The 25,121-nt window shown below is 32.5% G+C and overlaps 1 protein-coding gene across 4 annotated transcripts in view; it reads left to right on the top strand.

The window, feature by feature from the left end:
* Nucleotides 1–25,121, top strand: part of LOC143199189 (uncharacterized) — an 83,066-nt gene that overhangs the window by 36,077 nt on the left and 21,868 nt on the right. For 3 of the 4 annotated variants that reach the window (XR_013006373.1, XM_076409014.1, XM_076409015.1), the window contains exons 1-2: nucleotides 5,674–5,734; nucleotides 17,631–17,696. Coding sequence is in view for 3 of the 4 variants with exons in the window: in XM_076409014.1 (XP_076265129.1) it covers nucleotides 5,693–5,734; nucleotides 17,631–17,696 (108 nt within the window). In the remaining variant the exon portion in view is untranslated. Of the gene's footprint in view, nucleotides 1–5,646; nucleotides 5,735–17,630; nucleotides 17,697–23,977; nucleotides 24,429–25,121 lie in introns of those variants that run through there. The other variant, XM_076409013.1, reaches the window with a different exon arrangement.

Below are 25,121 nucleotides of genomic sequence, written 5' to 3'. Positions count from 1 at the left end.
CTCAGGGAGAAACTGTTCAATATCAGAATGTTCCATAGGCGATTTGGCCAGTCCATCTCCAATAAAAACTGGATAATGGAAGAGCCCAACAAATATCACAGGTTTTTTGGTTTTGTGGCAATACCCCACCGACTGAGTTAAACTAGTTTGAGTTCTCTTATTCCAGACTGCAAAGATTTTTAAAAGAAGACCTTTAAAAGATTATGTTTTCATGATATTGACACCTGGTTCCTTTTATAATAAATATAAATAAATAAATATTTAGGATGTAATTTATGAATGAAAAAAATAACTAAAGTTGATAAAAGTTAATAGTCAATAAAAAGTTTAAATAATTAATAAACGTTTGTTCTGTATAATTTTCTTGTTATACCGATTAACAAGAACATATGTTGAACATTATCAGACGCTTAAAGAGCCGACGAATAGACGTACCAAAATTCCCAGTACGTATCGGTAGAACAACAATTAACTTTTTCAACAAACAATTTTAACTATAACTAATTATTTTGAAAATGAATCGGCGAAAATAAAAGGCGACGAAGAAGAGGAGGAGAAGGAGAAGGTGCGAGAGAAAGAGAAAGAGAGAACGAAAAAGAAATAAAAGGATCGTTCCACTGTCAGCCGCTTAACCTACATACCAGACATTCCTAAAATGTTCGCTAGCATTTCAACAAAAATAGTTAATTGCATAATACGAACTAGAATATCCGGTTTCGAAAAGTTTTTATCGATTTCATGAATGAATTGAGGTTTACGACCGATTCAATTGTGGGACAGGCGAGCGCGCTTTTGTTGAAGCTTCTCTTCTGCTTTGGATGAATGAACTTTCTACATTACCATGGCATATACGTTGAAGGTTCGCTGGTGGATCGTGCGGTCGGTATCCGAACGTTAATCCTTGTTGTGGCGATCGGTTTTAGCGGTGTCGTTCATCTCGTTTGAAATTGGTTTCCGGAGAAAAGTGACAAGGAAAAGGATTAGATAGTACGGATCACGTTTGCAGCAGGTAATTCGTTATATGTCTTATACATTTGGGCCGTTAACTCTCTATGTTCTATCGAAATAATCGATATTTCAAACAAAAACTAGACGCAGTTAATCGTTATAACTGTACTATCGTATTTTTTAAATATTAATAAACAGTAATTTTAATAAAGCTTTTATCATTCATATTGGTAAAATTGCTAAGATTCTTATGGCGTCCTTAAATAATATTTATCAATATTAACAATGTACACTTTTAAAATTTTAACAAACGAAATAAAACTGATATTAGGTTCATTGATGTTCACTGATCAACAGTATAAATAAAACACGATGTTTTATATCTAAATATCGTTCTATCACTTGATCGAAACCTTGAAAAATATGAGCATTGAGAGTTGATTAAATTCTATGTAAAATAATAGTGTAAGGTATTGTTGAGTTATTTACATACTAGTCAAGAAATTAACACTAGATTCAAATGATTATTTTAAGAGTGCAAAAATAGTTTTTGAATTAGACTTTTAGATCTATTGGATGGAAAAATTCTTGAAAATGATCAGATTTACAAATGAAAATCGCTATTTTGCATCATTTAAAAAAAATTCTTAAATGTTGAATAGAATATTACTAATCGTTACCGACTAACTAAATCCCATTGGCTTTTACTTAGTTTCTAATAAAATAAAATTTGGAACACTGTTTAGTGTTTTTACCATTTACTACATTTCCACACATAACTACACTAAATCAAACGTGTTGATTCTGTAGAGTCCGCGCATTAGTTCAGCGTTATCGAAAAATTTCAACACTTCACTGTTTACGTGAGAGTCTTTCCTCATGTTTGTTTGCGAATCTCTTAATTTTCTTTATGGCGGTTCAAAACCAATAGTTTCGGTGTGAGTAATTATGCATCCACAGTACTTCTCAGGACTTATTGTGAAGTAGTTGTATTATGTTAATATTATTTCTCGCTGAAGATCCCTATAATTAAATTCCCGAGCTAGCTGCTTAATTATAATCATAACTTATTATCTACGGTTAATTGAAGTTTTCTTGCAAATATTCAATAAATTTTTTGTCTTCTAATTCGAGATATTTTCTTTTTGATACGGTCGTTCCAACGATTGGTGTCAACAAATATTCACTTGTACAAGATATATATACTGACTTACTCTTGTTGACTTTTATTCTTCATGTCTGGGTCCAATTATTAATATTATTACTTGAGTGTTGCAGTTTTCTGGTTGCTTCTTTGCTATTTTTTATATTGTCTTTTGTATGGTATTATTTATATTAGTGATTTTTGTATCAATGATTAATTTTATCCTGGTTCTGGCAGTGAAATTGGTCGATAATTTTACTTCAGTCGGCGCTTTTATAGATTTGTCCATCAATCGACGTTAACTGTTAACATTGCGCAAACCATTAGAATGAAAGTCTTGAAATGAAATGAAACTGCTAGCTATTTAAGTTTATATTTTAAGCTGTTTTCTTATAAGATATACTTTCATATTTGTCTTAATCCACTTTCTTTACATAATTCTTCGTTAAAACACGTAAGTCCACACTGGAACTAACATATTTGACTTTATGTAATATAAAGGAATATTAAATAATAATTGATAAAGTTTGGCCATAGTTTAACTCTAACTTAAGTTTAATATTAAACCATAAACTTCTTTCTTTGTCAACGCAAAACTTCTATTTGAGAACTTACAGCAATGTAAATACGTTAATAACGTTGTAACTTTTCCATACAAACCTACCTGTTTCCATTCGAAATAAAAGTACGAACTAGAAATTTTAAAACCCAATAATTATAAATAATAATGATTAGCTTCTGGTCTGCAGATTTTTTTCGTTTAGCAAATTTAAATAGAAATAGATTCATACTGACGTCAGTCGGTAGTTTACCGCAATTGGGAACAGTGGTTCAAAAACCACTTTAAGCAGTAGTTCCAGTCATTAAATCACATACTTTAATACCCTTTCTCTATTATTGAATTGTGCATTCCTGATTATCTTCGTTTAATTGTGTAGTGACGGCAAAAAGTTGTCATTAGCACATAACAGTAAGCCATCATAATTTATATAGATATTTTCTACGAAATACATTTTGTTAAACGAGAGTTAGTCGTGAAGGGTTCTTTTATAAATTTAAAATTTTATTCGCTATAATTTTGACATTGAGATTAGTATGAAATGATGGTCAAATCATGCACTTTCGCACGAAATGACTAGTAAACACATTTCATAGTGTTTCAAGATCATGTTGTCATCCCAAGTTTATGTTATCGTTGTGTCAGACAAAAGTTGTTTTCCAAAGTGCTTCCTATTTTGTTTAATAACTTTATCCCATGCTATCCCTATATTCTTACTTATATTGTAGCTTAAAAGTATTAGGTTGTTCTATAATTTCGCAGGGCCCATGTTTAAATTTAATTTCACTTGAACATTTTAAAGACTTACCAGATGTGTGCACAATGATTGACGCATTCGCTAGAAGTAGAATTAAAGGACATATTACTTTAACTTTTTAAAATATTTAAAAGATTTTTGCATCGCACCTTCACAATGGATGAGACTTGGTGTCAGTTTATTGAGTGCTAAAAAAATTTTAGTCATGAGTTTCCTCCAAAATAATAAACTCAGATTAATTAGACCAAACGGATACAAGAATTAGTGAAAATGCATACAGTTTATGTGTACAAACGCATTAGCTAAAATCAGACTGATATCTACTGACTAGGGATGTGAGCTGCTACGAAAAATATTGATATATGGGTAATTCAAGATATCAGCGCAATGTCGATAACAAACTACACACAATTCGCTTGATATTCGGGGGAGAACGGAGGAAACGAAATTTCAAATCTAATTCGACTTCGAATATATTTTCGATCATTGTATCTTTATTCCTATTTTTCTATATGGACTACACCTTCACTTAGCCTATCCATTATAATACTTAATAAAATAACTTATAACAACGTAACTTATTGAGTAAATATCTAACCCTAAAAAACACTTCAAAAAATAAATAATAAACTCACTAAAAATTCAAAATAATCAAACTTAGGCTTTTAAACACAAAACAAAACATTTTAAAATAAAATATGTACCTAATAATCGTTGTAATAACTGAATAAATATAAACAAAAACCTTATTTAACCTATCTACTACACATATTTTATATTCTACTACATACACACAATTTAGCTTAATACCTACCTAAACCTATTTATCTATTTACAATATTATTTTAACAACTACCAACTGATCAGTTTGCAGTCGATGCCGAGCCCAAACAATACAAAAATAATATAATTTTGTGACATACAAAAAATTAAATTACGAAATCTAAATTAATATAAGTGTTTGGGTTCAGTCGGGTTCTTAAAATTAAATTACGAACAAAAGAAATTTAGTTTGTTGCACAGATTTCTAAATCATCAGTTGGTAGTAGTTGAAGTAATATTGTAACTATTTACATAGGCTTAGGTATGTATTAAGCTAAATTGCGTGTATATAGTAGAATATTAAATAGGTGTAGTAGATATCTTAAATAAGGTTTTTGTTTATTTTAATTCAGTTATTATAACGATTTTATGTAGATATTTTATTTTAAAATGTGTTGTTTTTGTGTTAAAAATCTAAATTTGATTATTTTTTAATTTTTAGTGAGTATGAATCTGTAAGTCGACCATTTTCTATTATTTTTCGCGAACTTGTTGAACAACCTGTATACATTTTGTATTAAAATATATATTTAATCGCCGTATTACGCCATCTTATTAAATAAAAAAGATCAGCCAGATATGTCTTAATGGTCGATTGTTCATACAATATGAATGAACAGAAGAAATAGCCGAAATTCGAAGCGTTTTCGATACCCATTCATGTTATGAAAGCGTCCGTTTCTCGATCGCTGGCCGATTTTTTACCACGCCGCGCTCGAAGTGAAAGAAAAATCGAAATATTTTAATTGAAATTACTTCGATGATTTTTACAATGATCACGTCAAATTCTTGTGGCGAATTTAATTATCCGCGGTGCCAGGACTCTTTATGTTTCGAGAGAGCCGCGAGAAAAAAAAACTACATTAATGGCTAGACTGTGCGGTTTTTACGTGCCGACCATAAAAATCCCACCAAAAATTCCGATACCGATAGATTTACATTCCGTTACGTCAAAATCGGACTGGGAGCTTTCCTTTTAAACCATCGGCATAGCACCACAACAAATCTCAGAAGGCGGTGGTGAGATTGCATGAATAATCGCCACTATTAACAATGCAAATAATATAATTTTATAGGTAAGATGTACAGGCGCGGCCGTAAATAACTTGACCGATTTTGTAAGTGTAAGATAGTCCGAGGAGCCTTGAATTCGTATGTTAATATATCATCGATTTTCATCATCGAAATCGTTAATGATATAATTATTTATCGATCAAGGAGTTTCACAATATATACATAAATAAAATTATATAATAAACTATGCATAAATGTATTTTAATTACCTACAAGTCGGGAATGTTATATTACAGACAGCTGACGTCAAAAATACCATAAAATCCGAACGGTGTTACTAATAAAATTAGTTTATATTAAATAATTTCATTCTAAACACAATAAATTCTTTTTTTCTTTCAGAAAATTAATTGAAAGTCCACTACGGAGGAGACCAGAATGTGCCCTGATGGTTTTATCCGCTGTTGTACCCACAAAGAGAATAATAACTGTAAGTTAATGCAATTTTTCATATACCTCTTTATTTGTAATATACAGAATTTCGAGAAAATATTTCATAAAGAATATTATTAATGAATAAACAATAGTTATTATCATTATTAAAGATTTAATTATATCGCAAAATAAGACATGACATATCCCTCTTAAAAGAACGGCCACTGGCATATACGTGGTCGTTGTTCAGTCTGGACAGCTTATAGTTGGCTTAAATTTGTCTTTGAGTATCGATAATACCTTACACATATATGATATATTTCGAGGGTACCCATCTATGGAATGGTTTTCCAAGTTTTAGTGACTCCAGATTCCAATAGTCTACGGCTCAGCAACCGAGCTCTACCGCACTTCGCTTTTGGTGGCCGTTCACCCTGAACTGAAAGCTTCTCTCCAAATTCCAGTAGGCTATGTTAATTCACAGCAACTTCAGTCCGCCTTTCGTGGCTTTAAACTTTCCCTTGCTAGGGTCGAACACCTTCAATGCTGCGATACTTCTGACCAAAGTACACTTAATTATAAAGTAAAGTCTATAAAGGCTTCAAGTAAATGCGGAACGACTACCAAAAAGTCTACCTGGTCGCGGAGACTTGCCCTGGAGTGACAAGTTGGACCGGGTTATGTGGGACTGCCTCTGGGCTTACCTATACACTAAACCGAAACCGCCTCACAGTTGACCCCTGTGGATCACTACTGCTACTGCATTAAATTTTGGGATATGGCACCCGCTGATCGGGCAGCCCTTATTGGGCACGAGGGCCCGGCGATTCTATTGATTCGCGAACCTGAATTAACACACAACTGGGTACTGTTGTATGGGGGCAAAAGTTATGACTGTAGCGACGGATGAGGTCGTTTCAGCCTGGAAAAGGGGGGAGCTTAGAGGTGACGCGGTGCTAAGTTCCCAGCATGTCGACCAGCTCACGAACAAGCGCGTTTTCAGAAGAACTTGAGCTGAGTTGTTTGTGGAATGAGATATGAAGTGCTGGATTTCTGGAGTGTCAGTTTCCCTATGAAGTTGATTATTTCTGACAAACCATGGAGCGTTTAATATTCTCCTGAGGAGCTTATTTTGGAAAACTTGAAGCCGTTTGACCTGGTTGGGTGTAACAAACTTGAAGTAGACATTAGATCCGTAGAGGAGTACAGACCGAATTAACATCTTGTAAAATAAGCATTTGATGGAGATGGGAAGTCTGCTAGAAGGACAGATCAGAGAAGATAGCAGGTTTGCTATCCACGAACCTTTTTGGGTTGCTTTCTGGATTTGGGAATGCCAACCGAACCGCCGGTCGAAGTGAAGACCTAGGTACGTGACGTTATCCAACCATGGAATTATTGCGGTGATTCCGGTTAACTGAATGAATTCAAAAGAAAGAGAATGTCTGATACCATTACTTGTAACAACTCATCCCAAAGTGAAAATAGACGTAAAGCAAATAGTAACTGTGGTTTATTGGAGAATTATAAGAAAGAACTATACTTGAAAGACCCTCTATATAACTATTCTCTTAGCGTAATGTCAAACCGAAACCGATTTCCTGTGATATTGTTCAATGCGAAGGCGTTTACAGCTAGAAATTCCTGAACCTATTTTTTTTCGTTGTATTTAAAAATCAAGGAAATATTTAGTATAGGTATGTAATGGTTATTAAATAAACCAATTAAAATATTTTGACATGAAGGTAAAGGAAACGTGGTTGTTCGTGTAAGCTGGGGTTTGCCGGCATGGTTTTGTTTTTTCTGTTTAGTGCTGTATAAATATAATGTGATATATAACATCTATTGAGTTGACTGTGCTGCATAGAAACAATGGCAAAACTGGTGCAAAATTCAAACAACAAATAACGCTTTGAAGTTAGAGACACATGCTTTAGTAAGTAAATTTGTTTATTTTATTTTTAACTTTGTCATTATAAAATAATAACAAAGTTAGTACTGACAGTGGTTTCTCATGGTTTACCCATTTTCCCTAATTCATTCTCTTTTTATAATTCATTTTATTGTGATACGCTTTTTGTTTTTTTATATATATTAGAAGTAAATTTCTAACTTCCAGTTTGGGTTATTCCTTGTCGAAAAAACGTTGCCATTTAAATAAGCTTGAAATTAATTTCTAATCATTTTGATATTGTCATAAAGCATCTTGATATAGTTTTAACTAATTTTGGTTTCAAAATAAACCATATATTAGTAGTAATACATTTATTTTTCAATAAGTTGAGGACATTCACAGTTAGCATCAATCAAATGAAGGGTCAGCGTGCTTTGCAGTTGACCAAGTTATAGTATAAAATAAGTTCAAAATTGTCATTATTTCGTGGTTCTTGCAACATACTTCCTACGTCTAAATATTAATTATTTATCTTTATTTTCATAACCTCTGTTGTTTCTCCTCTCTTAAAGAAGACGTTATTCTGTCATTACTTTAATAAACTGGTTGAAGAATATTGGTTACTAATATTTTTCATATGAAAGAATGAAATGTTTTAAAATTTTTTGGTAAATAACATTATTTTAAATAAATTTAATTGCGGATTATGGCAAAATATTTCATATATTTATTGTGATAGTAGACATATACACACGGTATACAGGTAGTCACATTTTTTGAAATATAATTTTGTTATTTCAATTATCCTCAATCAAATCAGATGTCAGTTACAAGGATCAACATGTGTGTTTTGTCAATCAAAATGATAATCAAGACATGATTAAGTTTTAATATTTGATCAGCTCAAAGGTAACCGTTACTTCATAACTCCGCTCGATACATCCTATATTTAATATTAGTTATGTATCTTTGTTCGGCTAATCTCAATCGTATTTTTAATTTAAAAAAATTGGACTACTTAAAGGTCTTTATTTCAACTATTGTTTATAATTATTTTAAAATAATTTCACGAACTTTATTATAGCAGTGGTATTTTAAATTGTATCCATAAAAATATAAATAATCCACAAAAGATTACTTGCAAGGGTACAATGTTAACTTAATTATTATATGACTCTTAAATTGATACATTCATACTTTTGAATTTTCATATGGTCAGCAGGCCATAAAGGAAGTTTCTGTTAGACAAGACATTATGTCATTCTGTCAGTATTTTGACAAGCTAATTGAACAATAATGTTAACCAAATGCTTTCATATCAAACAATCAAATTAGGTGACTTTTTATAGCAATAATATGGAATTTTAAACAGCATCTATTATGGATTATGACTAAAAATACCATATATTGATTATGATAATAGACTGATTTGATTGATGTATGTGTGATTTTCTGTGCTTAAACTTTATTATAAAAAAAATGAAGAATTGGGAAAAGTTTACGAAATATCTGTTATATGGTACTGTTATGCAGCTGAGAAACAAATATAGGAAGGTAAAGACTTGATGATATAGCCAATTTCAAACATGCATTTTAACACTAATGCCTGTTCACCGGCCGAGAACGGTACTTGAATTAAACTTTTACATATCTAAAACTGATAATGACACCTGTTCAAGACCTACAGAATTCATTATCGGTTTCCTGATCGAGCGTACGGCCGTTGCAACAGGTCAAATATTTGTATAAAGCTATATGGAGACATTCCTCGAATTCCTCGGCGTATCTTTGTACAAGGCACGCTGCTAGCTGGGTGTACTAGTTCTTGCGATTATGCAACGCTTAATGGTGACGTCGAAATACGTGCAACTCGTCAAGAACACTCGATATTGTTGATTTAACTCCGGGTTTCGGTTCAGAGTGCCGTATTTTCTCGATACAATGTTCTGTCCCGCGTTGGTCAATTTTCTGGTTGAACAGGCCGACGATGAAAGCATTCCTCATTGATATCTGTTTGTTATTTTACGATTTTTATTTATTTAAATCACTTCGCGTGTTTTTATAAGTCGATTGAATGTTTCAGGTGACTGTTGTCAAGGAGTCTCGAAAACGAGATATTTTAAATAAGTTCTTACATCAACATCAAATATAAATACTTTTTGCATATTTTTGGGTTTCCTGGGTCATTCAGCAAAACTCTTTCAAACTTCATCTCAAAAATATTCACCAAAAGATTCTGTTTCAAGATGTAAACTAATTTTTCGTAGGTTTTATTATTACTTTCAAAATAGGCTTCAAATTGAACAATCAATCTCTCTTCTCTCAAAAATTGTCTTGAATCATTCTCTTGCAGGTATGCAAACAGCCAGTAGTTAATAGGAAAATTTATTCAAACAAAAACAAAAGTCAAATATTTTTAGATAACACAGTAACATTTTCATATTTTTCTTGATATGCCAAATATGAAACAGTTACTCAAATAAGGGTTATAAACGTGAACTTAAGTATCTTCTAAGAAAATAACGTTCATATAATGCTTATATAGTAAGAAATCAAATAATCTGTATAAACAAACAACTGGTAATTGTAAGAAATTAATTATTTTACATGCAAAAATCACATAACCAAGTGCCAAATTAATTTCAAGCGTTTAATCCAAAGTTCTCCTTTTGTCTTTCCTGAAAGAAGTTGCTGGCAGAACATATATTTTGTATCTACAGAGTCAGGTGCTTCTTTCCCTATTATGGCTTCTGGCTCAGTGTCTAAATCAAATTCCTCTTCACCTTCACTGTCTATCACTTCATTGTAGAAGAGTTGAAAAAAAAATCAACGTTTTCATTACTAAACTCAAATGCTTTTCGAAATGACATTCCCATAGGCTCTCTAAGTGACAGTTCATATTCGTGTCGTATCAGAAATAGTCTTAACCATGTTTTTTGTTATTGAGTTAAATTTTTACGTAAACATTTAATATAATTTTTGGGATTGTGCATTTCTTTTAAGATAATAGCAATATTTTCATTACAAATCCATCGATAATTTGAGGAAAAGAGATGTCAAAGATATTTGGGCTCAACAAGATATCTTAATCAATATATTCTCCTCTCCCCAAACTTTCTCCCACTTCTATATTCTATGAATTTTATTATTATATTAATTGCTACCTCATTTCAAATACTCGACTATTTTATAGGAAAGTTAACTTCTCCAGAGTTCTTATTCCTTTTTTTTTCTTATATTTTCGCATCTTCTTATCCAATTTAGAACTGTTAGATGCAATGCAAATTTATTTGATTAAGTTTATGTTTATGAATATGTTTTATGGTAATTTGTGAGTCATTTTACTGTTTTGATTAAAACATCACGTGCTGTGATGTGGTTAGGAAAAAACCAAGGGACGTTCTCTAATATATATAACATTTTAAAGAGTATTTCAATGTATCTTAATATTAGATATATGACTTTATTATTACAGATTTTGCGAATTTCAGAAAAGTTACTGTTATTCTTTAATACTTTCAGATCTCAAAAATGCAAAAGAAACTTCAATTTCACATCCTTGAACTGTCGAAGCTGTTCAATACAAATCTAAGTTTGTTACTTAGAGCTCTACAAATTATTAGAATGGTTAAGAAGTTTGCATTTTACTTTTTTTGTTTGAATATCTGTCAATTGTTGATTAGATTTCCCAATCAGTATTTTATTTTTTAGTTTTGAATGTTATCCTCTCCAAGAACCTTGTAGATAAATTAATTATTGTAGAATATATTAAGCTAATATTTATGTTCTATTGAAGAGAACGTGCTATATAAAATGCTAAATATGATTCACCAGAAACTGAAAAATAAACCCGACATTTCTTTTTCTCCAATTTATAATTTGTCACGTGTTGCTGTTCATTGAGTTAAATAAATTACGAATAAAGGAAACTGACTAACATACATAATATATCAACAATTTTATTAGTGTGACTATTAAAGTGTTTTCATTCTTCCAAAGGTCGTCATTATCAACAAAATACAAAATGAATTAATCATGACTGGTATTCGTCATCTCACAATTGTTAAACAATGCGGATGTCTCTCGGTGCCTCTTCAAAACTACCGCATCAGACACATCCATTCATAAAATGTATAATCGCTTCGCAGAAATAAATACAAATCGAAAAATCGTCTATAAATAAAACGTTAGATGCAAGTTAGAATCGTTCGATACATATCTGTAACGCTTAATAAGGAACGATTACTTGTTAAGTTGTAATTAAGCTGACAGGAATTGTTATGTTCCTTTCGCAACATTACCTAGATACCATTACAAAAATACGTAAAGTTATTTTCTGTTTTATTGGGTATGCTTTGGGTGGTACAACTATTATTAATAATGATATTCTGTAGGAGTGCTTCTACTCTACTTCTCTATTTAATTAACCGACTTATACTTTTCGCCTGTTTTTATTAATGTTATTTTTGTTAATGTACGTTCCCAGATTTCGCCGCAATTTTCGCCCATTTTCAAAAAAAAAATTTTTGCTCGAAAGAGTGCACTTCCGAAGTGGTCCCATTGGAACCAAAACAGGGTCTGTTGGGGAAAAGAGGGGAAATCTAGAGAAACGCCCAAATTTCAAATGCCTGTATACAGTTTTCATATATTTTTTATCTAAAATAATCATGTATTTTTGTATAATGTTATTGCTGAGTTGATGTGACGGAAAATCGGAAATCGTTCAGTGCAAAAGCCATTATGCTAGATTTTTAAGCGCTACCTATTTAATTAAATTAATTCCTAAACGTTCGATTCCCGGCGGGAGCGATAACTTTTTGTTGCTTAGTTAGAACATTTGTCAAATCACCTAGGCTAGATCATACGGATCTCACCTTTACTTGGCCTGCCCATTATAATATTAAATAGAATAACTGCGTAATTTATTGAATAAATATCTACCACTAAAAAGAGAAAAATAAAATATTTTCAACAAAAAAATCGAACCGACTTAAAAAATAAATAAATAAGGAGCTCACTAAAAATTAAAAAATAATCAACCTAAAATTTTTAACACAAAAAAATATTTTAAAATAAAATATGTACATAATAGTCGTTGTAACAACTAAATAAAAATAAACAAAAGCTTTATTTAACCTATCTACTACACGTATTTTATATTCTAGTATATATAGTCGGTGCCGAGCCCAAAAAATACAAAAATAACAATATAATTTTGTGACATATACAAATTACCAACAAAACAAATCTAAATTAATATTACTGCCTGGGTTCAGCACCGTGTTTTTCTAAATTTTCCGTCTTCCTAACCTAACGAAACCACGAATCCATTCATTATTGGTCGAAATAGGTAATAAGAAATATCAGTTAAGAAATTAGTATTACTGTTTGCTTAAAAAGGCTTTCCACATAAGCGTTTCATTTATTTGTATACGCGTATTGTATTTGATGCTAGATATCTGCTTCAATTTATATTCAATACCAAATCTTCATACAGTTTCAGCGTTCTACTACGTTTTTCGTCTGATAGGCCAAGTTCATATGTCTCATCTCCTTCTTATTATCTTCATATTAAAGAAGTAATATGGCTTGATTCTGGAAGGGAAAATAGACTAAACCAGAGATTAAAAAAGATAAAGTGGCATAGCATAGAAAAGGCTATTAAAAATGATATATGATGCAATACATAGAGTAGTACCAATAAAACAAAAATATTAAATAACAAGAAAAGATTAGAAGGAACTGAAACTGAATTATTATGTAATTAGAAATAACTGTAGAATATTTTTAAGATCATATATAAAAAGAATAAGAGGGAGGGATGTAGGAGAGAGCAAAGAGCAGAAAAAGACAGAAGACACGCTGACACCAAATAAGAGACACAGAAAATACGGTAAATGGACCAATAAGTTAAAGGACTAATAAGTAGAAGATCATAATTTTGCGATAATATCATGAAAAAGTACCGAAAATGAGAGAGAAGACAACCGAAAATGGTTCAGGATCAAATATGAAGTTAAAAAAAACTTTAAAAAAGTTTTAAAAACTGAAAAATATAATTAGTGGGGGAAAACTTGACAGAGACTAGAAAGTATCGAGGGGTCTTCTTTAACGGTAGCGGCTTCAATTCATGGGGAATTTAAATAAACTATGTTCAATTAGGTAAACTATTTTGGAAGAAAAAATGTAATTTTGATACATAATTGTTTCTAATTGAAGATTATATTATTGACAGGAAAAATTGCGTTACTTATCTGGTGGTATCTTCCTTTGTTTTGTGTAAGACGACTTATTTGTACAATTCATAAATTTGTTAATAAATATCACCGAATACGCCAGACATTGAACAACAATGTTTTATATTTATTAACAAGAAAGTTGAATGGAATTATTACTTCTGTACAATACTGATGTTACTGCAGTTCAAGGAGACTTCATCAGAAATTGATTAACATTCTCGTATAGTTTATCTGCTTCCCTTCAAAACCTTGAAATGATCGAAAGCCTTTGAAATATCACATTGCGTAAACCCTACTGTTATAGAAAAAACATATCCCAGTACCATTAGCAATATCGAGTCGTTCCTGTATCGATGCTATGTAAATCAATCGCATTTTTACCACAATTAAGTAACATTGTACATTCATCAATATCAATGACGTACCACGTGATCGAAAACAATGAGATAAGCCAGCGCTGAACAACAAAACACCAACTCGAATGCAGTAGCTGTTGCAAAGGTTTTTTCTCTCTTGATGATTAATTGTTTATGTTATTTGAGAAATATTTAATGGACGTCATAAATAGTTTTGCAGGATGTTTTCGTCAAATGTTACATTTCCGTATATCAGTCATTCTATTTATCATAGTTATATTTACTTTTTTTGTACTAGGACGTTCAACAAGTTCGTGAAAACGGAACGGAATTCTTATATTATTTCGATGATCCTCCACTTATACACCACACACCACCGCTATAGACCCAAAATCAAATAACAACGAAGCTATAACATCAAGCTTAACCCAGAGACTACAAAGTCCCCGGCCTAACACATAGATGGCGATGGCTCTAGTTTTATTACATTATATATATTATACCGTGACTTAAAAAGTTTTATAAGGCTCCATCAGAAACAAGAATAAAACGTTGCTTTGCTGACTTGAAACGTGGTCGTAGAGACACCGATGATGTACAACGCAGTGGACGCCCAAATGAGGTTGTGACACCAGAATACATAAAAAAAATTACAAAATCGTTTTGAATGATCGAAAAGTGAAGTTGCGTGAGTTTTTATATTGCATGAGCATTTTACTATGAAAATGCTCTGTGCAAAATGGGTGCCGCGTTTGTTCACTGCCGACCATAAATAAAAACATGTTGATGATTTCGAGCAGTGTTTGGCCAGTTTAAACGTAACAAACCAGAAATTTTGCGTCGAAATGTGACAACAGATGAAACATGGATCTATCGCTTCACTCCAAAATCAAAACTATCGTTATCTGAGTGAACTGCAACTGGTGAACCTCGTCCAAATTATCTGAAAGCACAATAATCGGCTAAAACGCTGGTTATACCTCGGTATTTTGGGATATGCTTGATATAATATTCATCGATTATCTTGAGAAGGGAAATACCATAAAGAGTGAATATTATATAGCATTATTGCAGCGTTTGAGGGTCGAAATTGAAAAGATAGGACCACATATGGTAAAGACTAAAATTTTGTCACTTGAATGACTAGGTTGATTCGGCTAAGCTGCTGAAATATTTGCTTCTCTAAAATGGTGAACTGGGGGAAATATTACAATAAGGACAACACTCCGCTGTCTTCGAACGCTTATTTTGTATTATGACATGTGCAACCTTGAGATCTTTCAATGGATAACTTGACAATTTGTTTCTCTCTAAGGTCGTGTTAAGAGTGAAGTCAGTTCAGAAATAAATTCAGAGAGGCATATTACAATGGTTTGAGCGAAAATGTGAATGTTTCGCCGGCCAACGCCCGAACTGATAATGATGGTCATGATGATTAATATTAGTTTACTGTTTTATCGGTTCGGACTTATTTCTTCAGTAAAATTCCCTTTTTATCCAACCAAATTGACGCTTCCTTAACACAAATATGCTTCAAACACGGAGTATTCAAGTTCACAGTATTCTTGATTGTGTTTTCTCCATTCTAGGTACATGGTGACACATTATGACTAGTTTTTACTATCTAGCAATCTTGTTGTAATTATATTATTGAAATTCAAATCTAAGGTCTCAAACTCAAAATTAAAGAGCTCTATAAAATTTATTTTAATCATCTTATTTGCCATAACTAGGGCAATTCTAAAGCTCTGTTGAGCCTCCGAGTTCATTGTTATTGTATAATTTTAATACTTCGATGTATGATGCACTGGTTCTTATTTTTAAGCTTATAATAGTTATAATAATAATTCCTTGATTTTTTACTGAGTTTAGATATTTGGATGTCCTCATCTCTAAAATATCGTGCAGTGTTAACAATACCCCAAATATATATTCTCTATGTTTGTGTTATATTAACATTATATTTATTTGTGCATTTCCCCAATTCTAGGTCGTAACTCAATTAAATTCAAAACGGATGAGTCGAGACAGAGTCGCTACTCCATACTGATTGTTTTCAGAACAATTTCTGGGACAATTTGAATATGGTTGCTAGCAATTGCTGTTGTAACGTAGAATTGAAACTAATTCCAATGGGTCCAAGTTGTTGGAAGAGTATTGACAACTGTTTAAGTACTTAGCCACTGATTATATCGTAGTTTGGCGCCTTATGGTTTCTCTAAATCTCGATATATGTGTCCTTTTGAGTTATTAGGTTTTTTAATTATTTCTTAAGTATCTAAGTGAAAAGGAGTTAATTCAACTTTTTCAATCAATTGATAAATAACGTTGTTGGTATTTATTTAACCAGTGTGGTATAAGGTAAATTAATAAAGATTTAGTATATATGAAATAATCAAATTCATAGGGAAACTGACTCTCCAGAAATCAAGCACTTCATATCTCAATCATTCCACAAACAACAACTCAGCTCAAGTTCTTCTGAAAACGCGCTTGTTCGCGAGCTGGTCGACATGCTGGGAGCTTAGCACAGCGTCACCGCCAAGCTCCCCCCTTTTCCAGACTGAAACGACCTTATCCGTCGATAGAGTCATAACTTTTGCCCCTATACAAGAGTATCCAGTTGTGTGTTAACTCAGGTTCGCGAATCAATAGAATCGCCGGGCCCTCGTGCCCAATAACGGCTGCCCGATTAGCGGGTGCCATATCCCCAAATTTAATGCAGTAGTAGTAGCAATCCACAGGGGTCAACTGTGAGGCGGTTTCGGTTTAGTGTACTGGTAAGCCCAGAGGCAGTCCCACATAACCCGGTCCAGCTTATCGCTCCAGGGCAAGTCTCCACGACCAGGTATGCGTCATGCATTCCACCGCCTGGTTTTTAGGCCAGAACAAAAAAAAACATAATTATTACCAAACTAACATAGTCTCCGTTTTTAAATATGAGACTCAGAAAGTCTCGGAATTTTGTGCAACTAAGAATTAGTACAGACTTGGTTGTTATTTTACAAAGGGGTTTGATCTTTTTGCCCTACCAAATGATTTCATTGATATTCACCACCTCAATCAATATTCATCTATAATATTTAAGATAATTCTAATTTGAATTAATTACAAATATCACACCAACATCACAAAATTCGTCGGTAAAATCAAAACAGTCGGTGCTATTTTTAGATCATAAGATATTTGTTTGTTAATAGTGGCGCCTTCGCCATCACGTCATGACTACTTTTAATTGATTTTCCGTCTATTTTAAAACCTATGCGTTACATAATTCGATGATAACGCTTAATTAAGGCATCATTATTTACTACAAGCATAGTAAAGTTCACAGTAGATTCTAGAAACAGATTAATGTGTTTTTCATTCGATTCATTGAATTGTGTCTTCGCAAATATTTTAACGTCAATGTGCATGTCGCGTGCATCAATAAAACTGCAATGAGTCTCTTTTTTTTTGCAGATCGTTCCGCGAACCTACCGAGTACTGAAGATCATTCTGTATCTGACATTTCGGGAAATCCAAATGGTAAGTCTATACTAAGTAATATAGAGTTTCAGTTTAAGTCATTAAAGTATAATTTGTAATAACTTGATTCATGTTTTTTATGATTCTAATATCACATCGACTGTGTTTCGAAATATTTTTGCTCTTACCATTTTGTTAAATGCTTCTCACGCTATTTTACCCTTGGAGTAAAATATATATCAGACAATGCATTGCTTTGGAGACTTTTTAATTTTCTTTTAAATTTCAACGTTCGATGTGCAAGACGGTTTCGAAAATGAGCTTCCTCTTATCCAAAACTTCATGTCAAATCCAATTATATATTTGTTCTATTTCATCTAGCATATTAGTTTTCATGTGGAACTTTACTTTCCCTTTATTTTATTTTCTTTGTATACCTTTTACAATGTATCGATTGTAGTGCTACCACGACAAAACTTAAAATAAGACTCATCAATGATTTTCCTGAAACTACAGCAAAATGTCAGAAACCAACAAAGCGCCATTTAAATGATGAAAATATCAGTTAAATAAATGTAGTTAAAAATCAACTTTATAAGTTGATACAAATCGCGTTTTGAATTGGTTGTATTGAAGTATTTTTCACATATTTTTCAGACCTAGTATGTCGATAAGTCAATTGTTTATGCCTTGGTCATAACTCCACAGCCATCTCGTTTAGGCTCGTTCAGCGGCTTCAAAGGAATGTACTTCTACACATGTAGCAGCCCTTGTTGATTTATTCTCGTAATAAATCTGGGGTATTCAGTAGAGTGTATAGTTAATAAAGCACAGTATATTAAACAAACAAGCTCCTTTAAGTTACAAATCAGTCAAAACTGACGGTTTCCACTGCTTTGCTCGTGGTGTACATTACTACGACCATTTTTTAACTCAGGATACCATTTAAACTTGCTGGTGTGATTTCTAAACTCTTCACAGCAAACTTGTAAGATCTCGTTAAAAACTTCAGATCACGATTTCTTACACATTTTTATTACACTATTTCTGATTGAAATTCTATCCTGATGAAAATTCTACAGACAAATTGTCCCTTAGAATATAACATTATAAAGAACGAAAAATAAAAATATAAGAAATAATGCCAAAAAAATCACATTATCTGTGAAAAACCCGACAAATATACTTTTTGGACAGATAACGTGTTATTTTGAACTCGTATATATCTCACACTGAGGTTGCCTTGTTCTAGAATCAATGTCCAAGTGTCCCCTCGCTATAGCGACTATATGTCATCGACTCTGGATGCCAATACAATTAAAAATATTTGTCCCTGGATGAAGTCCAAGTCCGTGGAATAAAATATGGACCGATAAACAGTTAATGAAACTAATCAAACTAAAAATATAGGGGTCATTAGCATCAATTTCGTGATAAAATTAGTTAAAAATATACCGAACAGTTGCTAAGCGATTATTGATAACGGAGTATGTATATATTTCACACAACTTATTAGCTGCGAAAGTAGAACTGTATGTTAATCCATATTCTTACAGATTTCTTATGCGGCAGAATTTACCATACTGGTGATAAATTAGTTTAGATTTTGTAATGTAGTATAAAACAATTTTTATGTAAATACTTGTACATAATTATGTTCATATTTTCACTTTAAAAAGTAGTTATTGCGAGAAGTTGGTCCAACATATATTAATCGAAATATCTTTGACAAGATGGCGACGTCATGCCAAAACAACGATGATGGCCGTGGCCAGTAGATTAGATTAGTAGTGTAGAGTAGATTAGACATCGTGATGTCGCCCCATATTTGCACTTCAGCATTTCTAAGTTGAGTGCTGCATCGACCTGATCAACGGGCGCAAGGTAATCCTACGTCTATTATTCACTAGTACTGATTATTTTATAAAATACTTCACTCACTTTGGTCAATAGATGTCGGCAGAGATCTGCAGTAACAGTGTCATTCAGTGTTACAGCTTATAATACACTAAATCATGCCGCTTCTATCATCTCGACCTTTTGGGCAACAATATTCCGCTTCCAAATCGATGAGGATTGCTGTCTTCGCTTAACAATGAGTTTTTACTTTTGAATTTGTCAATCAAGTTGGATTACTAGTTGGATTGATGTTTTAGTACAACTCCATAGGTCCACATTGGTTTTATGATTTACTGATAATCCGATCTCTTCGATTTCTTCCGACTAACCAGTACAGTTGCTTGAATATGAATCTAATCTACTCTACTTTTTGTTTAACATGATTTTGTTTGCAGTTTAACATACCATCAAGATATATTCCGAGGCATTTAGCTGATTCTGCTTGAGGAATCGAGCATCCGTCAAGTGATATAATTTTATAAGGTTATTGTCATATCACCGCAACGCAAAATTAACATGGACAGATTTGAAGCTATTAAGCTGTATTTTCCAGTCTCTAGTCCATTTGTAGATTTTTTTGACCGTGGGCAAATGACTGCGTGATGATGATAATAATATTCAGTGTGACATATGAACAATATAAATATATGTGGACCCTAGTACTTTTCTTCTTGTCTGTTCCTACTATATTTATATTGTTGCTTACGTGTTACAATTTTCCGTTATTTCTTTTGCTAATGTTTCCAATAGCACTGTCATCAGTAACAAACATTATATACTCTATCATGTAGAATAAGAAAGACCTTTTTCGAAGGGGTTTTCGTCACAGAAAATCCTGCTAACCGAATACCAAAGATACCCTCCTTTCTTTCTCTCTGTCCCTCTAACTGTAAACCAAGCAGTGTAGCATCATGCAACAAGATGTGGTATAATGTATGGTTATCATATAATTTTATATATTCCCTGCCTATTACATTTAATATTAAATAAGCCACTAATATGATGTATAAATGAAATCATCAGACAGCGCCAATACCGAGAGAATGAATCAGTAGTCACCTTTGTACTTAGTATCACAACAAACACGTATGTAACTCGAAGAATACTTTACACATTTATTCTCCCTATCTCTCCGTGCCCTTCGTTAAAATTGCGGTTTTGTATGTATCGTAAAACCTGCTACCAGTGATTTTCTGCAAGGTTTTCAACACGTGTATTCCGGAAATTGTAAACGAAACGACGCGCGCTATACGTTGGCAGTTCGTAATTTGCGGAATATGAAATTAGTAAACGTTTCTGTCCGTCCAAGACTATTTAGCGCATACCTACACGTAAACGTTGAATCGTTGACGTCACTACTTCTTTCTGATATCACTCCGTGCCTTCACACTGACCATTTCAAAGGTTCAACGGTTTCTGCAAACGTTATTTATTGATACGTTAATTAGTTCGTTAAAAGATTTTACGGAAAACATTCGTACGAAAATAAGGAAAAATTACTGATATCGAGGAATATTATTACTATAAATGTATTCGATGTCCATTCATTAATATTCGTCGAAATCGGCGGTGATCAACTTGCGATATATTTTGTTTACTAAAAAGATGGATTATTAAATTTTTATTATTTTATATATTCTTATTATTTATTAATATATTATATTACTTTATTTCTGACTAACTACAATGACTTAAACCGAAATACTTATCTAGAATAAAACTTAGTAGCGTTTTTACGATTTAGTACACTTTCACTACAGAAGATCACAAGTTTTGATTTGGTTATCCTGAGACTATGTTCTGTACGTCAGTGTCTGGTGGCCAAAAGTTTTAGCACTTCGGTGATAACCTGAGAATCGTGAGAAAGAAGAGTCTTTCCTCTTGTTTTGGTGCAATCTTTTATTGTCCTCTGTAACAGCTGGAATCCGAAGGTCTCTGTACAATAATTTTTCCTATAGTATCTAGGTGCATCCACAATACTTCTCAGGATTCTAAAATATTTATATTATGTTGATGTTACTTCTCGAAGAACATCGCTATAACTGAATTCCATAGGTCCAGAGATACTTTCACAATTATTTCTTTTGCATTATGTTATACTGAACAAGTAAAATTAACATTATTTGTAACAAAGGACTTGTGTAAAATAAACAAATTTTTAGAATTGTAAACGCACTACCTTATTATATTTTTGAGCTATCCAAATGGTTTTCTAAAGTTGTTTTATGGATTTTTTATATTTTTATCAAAATTGTAGGTTTTGTCGGTCAAAATTGTTTTTTTAGTGTGTATCTTGAAAATCTTAACTGCAGTAGTAGAAGTTTGACTTCACTGTTGCTTCTCCTTACCAAAAAAAACAGTGTTTGTCCAACAACGAAACTATTTTACTCAATATTTCAAAATTAATTCAATCACTAGTTGGAATTTTATGAAATTTTAACATATTGTCCTTGTAACATAGTACTAGAACCATATTATACCAGAAATCAAATTGGTTTGTCACTAGTGGTGTCATGTGGTGCTTATTAGGTGATGTATCAATTGATTTCCTGAAATTTGAACACCTTGTAACGCTGATCTATCCGAGATTTACAGTAATTTTCAAATTACACTTAGGTAGCATGAATTTATCAATTAACAGGTTAATTGGACGCCCAAAAGAGGTTGTTAACCACGAAAACATTAAAAGAATCCACAAAATGATTTTCAATGACCGTAAGTTGAAGTTGAATGAAATAGCAGAGATTCTAAGATATCAACTGAACGTGTACATAATATCATTCACGAATAGTTGGGTCCGAGAGAGCTCTGTGTAAAGTGGATGCCGCGCGATCTCACTTTTGACCAAAAACAACGACGACGGTTTGAAGATGATCAAGCGTAAAAAACTTTTATTTTTGCGTCGATATGTGACAATAGATGAAACATGGCTCCATCATTTCACTCCGAAGTCCAATCGACAGTCATCGGAGTGGACTGCACACGATGAACCTGCTCCAAAGCGTAGGAAAGCGCAACAGTCGGCTGGTAAGGTTATGACGTTTGTATTTTGGGATCGCATGGTATAATTTTCATTGACTGCCTTGAAAAAGGAAGGACTATCAACAGCGTCTATTACATAGCGTTATTGGACCGTTTGAAGGAGGAAATCGCCGAAAAACAGAAACTTTTGAAGAAAAAGAGCGCTGCTTGACCAAGACAACGCACCTTATGTCACAAGTTAGTGAAAACGATGGCAAAAATCCATGAATAGGGCTTCGAATTTTTTACTATTTTAGCGACTATTACCTGTTTTCAGATCTCAAAAGAATGTTCGCTGGGAAGAAATTTTCGGCGAATGAAGAAGGTGATCGCCGAAATTTGAGGCCTATTTTGAAGCAAGAGATAAATCGTGCTACAAAAATAGTATCGAAAAATTGGAGGGTCGCTATAGTCAGTGTATCACCCTTGAAGGCAATTATGTTGAACAAATAAAACCAATTTTGCCAAAGAAACTGTTTTACATTATTGTTTAAAAATGTGTAGGTCGGGGACTTTTCAATTGACCTGTTATACTTAAGCGGATCGAACAAAATTTTTGTAGGATATGAAGATCATAATGAAGTAACTATCATACAATACATTTATTGACAAAATGGTAAATCTAGCTAATACTAAACGCCTAAGAACTTAAATTGTTTGGTGTATTCTCCAGAGTACCAACTAAAAACTTTAAAAATAGAACGTAAATTAACTTAGAACTAAATTAAAACTTTCTTAACAGCATAACGTTTTGAATCATTAACAAAAGCTAAATATTAATGCGATAAATATTAGTAACTAGCAGATAAACCTCACATACAAAGGACTGTATATGAACTGAATCCAACTCTTTAATGGTATACAAAATAATATTTTTCTGAGCAGTAATTAAAATACCAATCTCTCGGCTTTAGATGAATTATTAATTTTTATTCCAGGAGTTCTCTTTTTCAATATAAGTTTCTGATGATAATAAAAATAATACTGTAAAAAATTAACAAAATAAGTTATGGCAGATTAGATTCTTGGCAGAAGTAATTAATAGGTCGCCAATACTTATGACTTGGTTTTTTTATCTCAATGTATCAAGGTATGATACATCATTTTTTTTCAGAATCTGTTATTGTTGAACCAATTAAGCGTATAAGTGTGGAGTTTTTTTTTAGAAAAAATGTTTGTAATGTATCAAGAATTTTTTGAATCACCCGCTCATTTCCATTCATGTTTCATTTAATAACTTGTTTGTATCTGCCGCTATTTGTTAAGTCATCAAATATGTAACTATATATCGCATATGACTACCATATCTGATTGTATAACGCACCTATTTTTAGATAATTCGAGGAATTATCATAAGGATTTCCCGTGAATAAATATTTCACTGATCAAAAGAAAACAAATCCATAAAAATACTTTTCTAGGTACGACATTTCTTTGCCGCTCTGAAGGCCGTCACACTCGCCGAACAAGAATGCCTATTCCGTTATCGTTAACCTTATTTCATTCGTTCGGCCAACTTCTTATACGCACGATCATGCCTCTCCAACATCAACCACCGAACAGGACGGCGTCTCGTCGCGATGGAGACGCCATCGTATTGGAAATAATTCTTCTCCCTGATCCTCCACGTTCATCTCATCTCGTCAACGGCCGCCTTGCTACTACTTCGGCAATGTTACATCATCGCTTGGTTAAAACAACACCAGGTAAGGTCAAGAGCAGCGAGGTAAAAGTTGCAATCCGTGGCAACTAAATTGACTTGCACTCAAACGCACCATTGAAACAATTCATACAGGGTGGATGTTCAATGAAGAATTAATTTAAATGTGTTTGTGTTATATTAAAATAAATATTATATTATTGTTTTTGGTAATTATTCCTGTTAGCATTAAGATTATTTAATTAAAATTACACTTCTCTACAGTCTTCATTCTCTTGTATGATTAAAATTCACTTGTTGGCCATACTTATAACGTTGGCAATAATCATTGTTCATTGATTTGATTATATGACAATAGTATCCATTTGGAGGTCTCGACTTGTACTGATCTATGCCAGACATTTTCGCTTATTTGTTCATATTTATAAATAAAATCATTAATTTCTAAACAATAATTAGAATACATTTAAATTGTGAATGGACTGTATGTAAAATAGCTGAGGCATGTTTAGCTTGGCCTAGCATAAATAGATCATTACTCCTGCACTCCTGAAATCTGGAATTATACGTATTAACATATTTTTTTTCCGGGTTACATCATACGAAAGCTTTCATTATATATTTCTGTATCGGTTTGCATATTTTCATTTATGTTGTTCTTCTACATCAAGACATAGACGTAAAGCAATCATGTTTGTTTTAATTGTCTCCTGTATTGACTTTTATGTTTGAGCTTCAAATTATTTTTTAGACTTTTTTAATAATTGAGGACTCTTCAACTAAATCGAAATCACATCTTCTGACACATGGAAACTTATAATTCCACGTTTTACAGATTTATAATGACTCACAGTAAGACATTTCAGTCGCATATTTCTTTTCAGTTAAACAGGAAATATAAAACT

The sequence above is a fragment of the Rhynchophorus ferrugineus genome, unplaced genomic scaffold (genome assembly GCF_030347505.1).
Source record: "Rhynchophorus ferrugineus isolate W39M unplaced genomic scaffold, kcgeb_rfMv2 rfM6, whole genome shotgun sequence".
NCBI lineage: Eukaryota > Metazoa > Arthropoda > Insecta > Coleoptera > Curculionidae > Rhynchophorus > Rhynchophorus ferrugineus.
The sequence above is the reverse complement of the archived record's forward strand: the minus strand, read 5'-3'. Positions and strand labels throughout refer to the sequence as shown.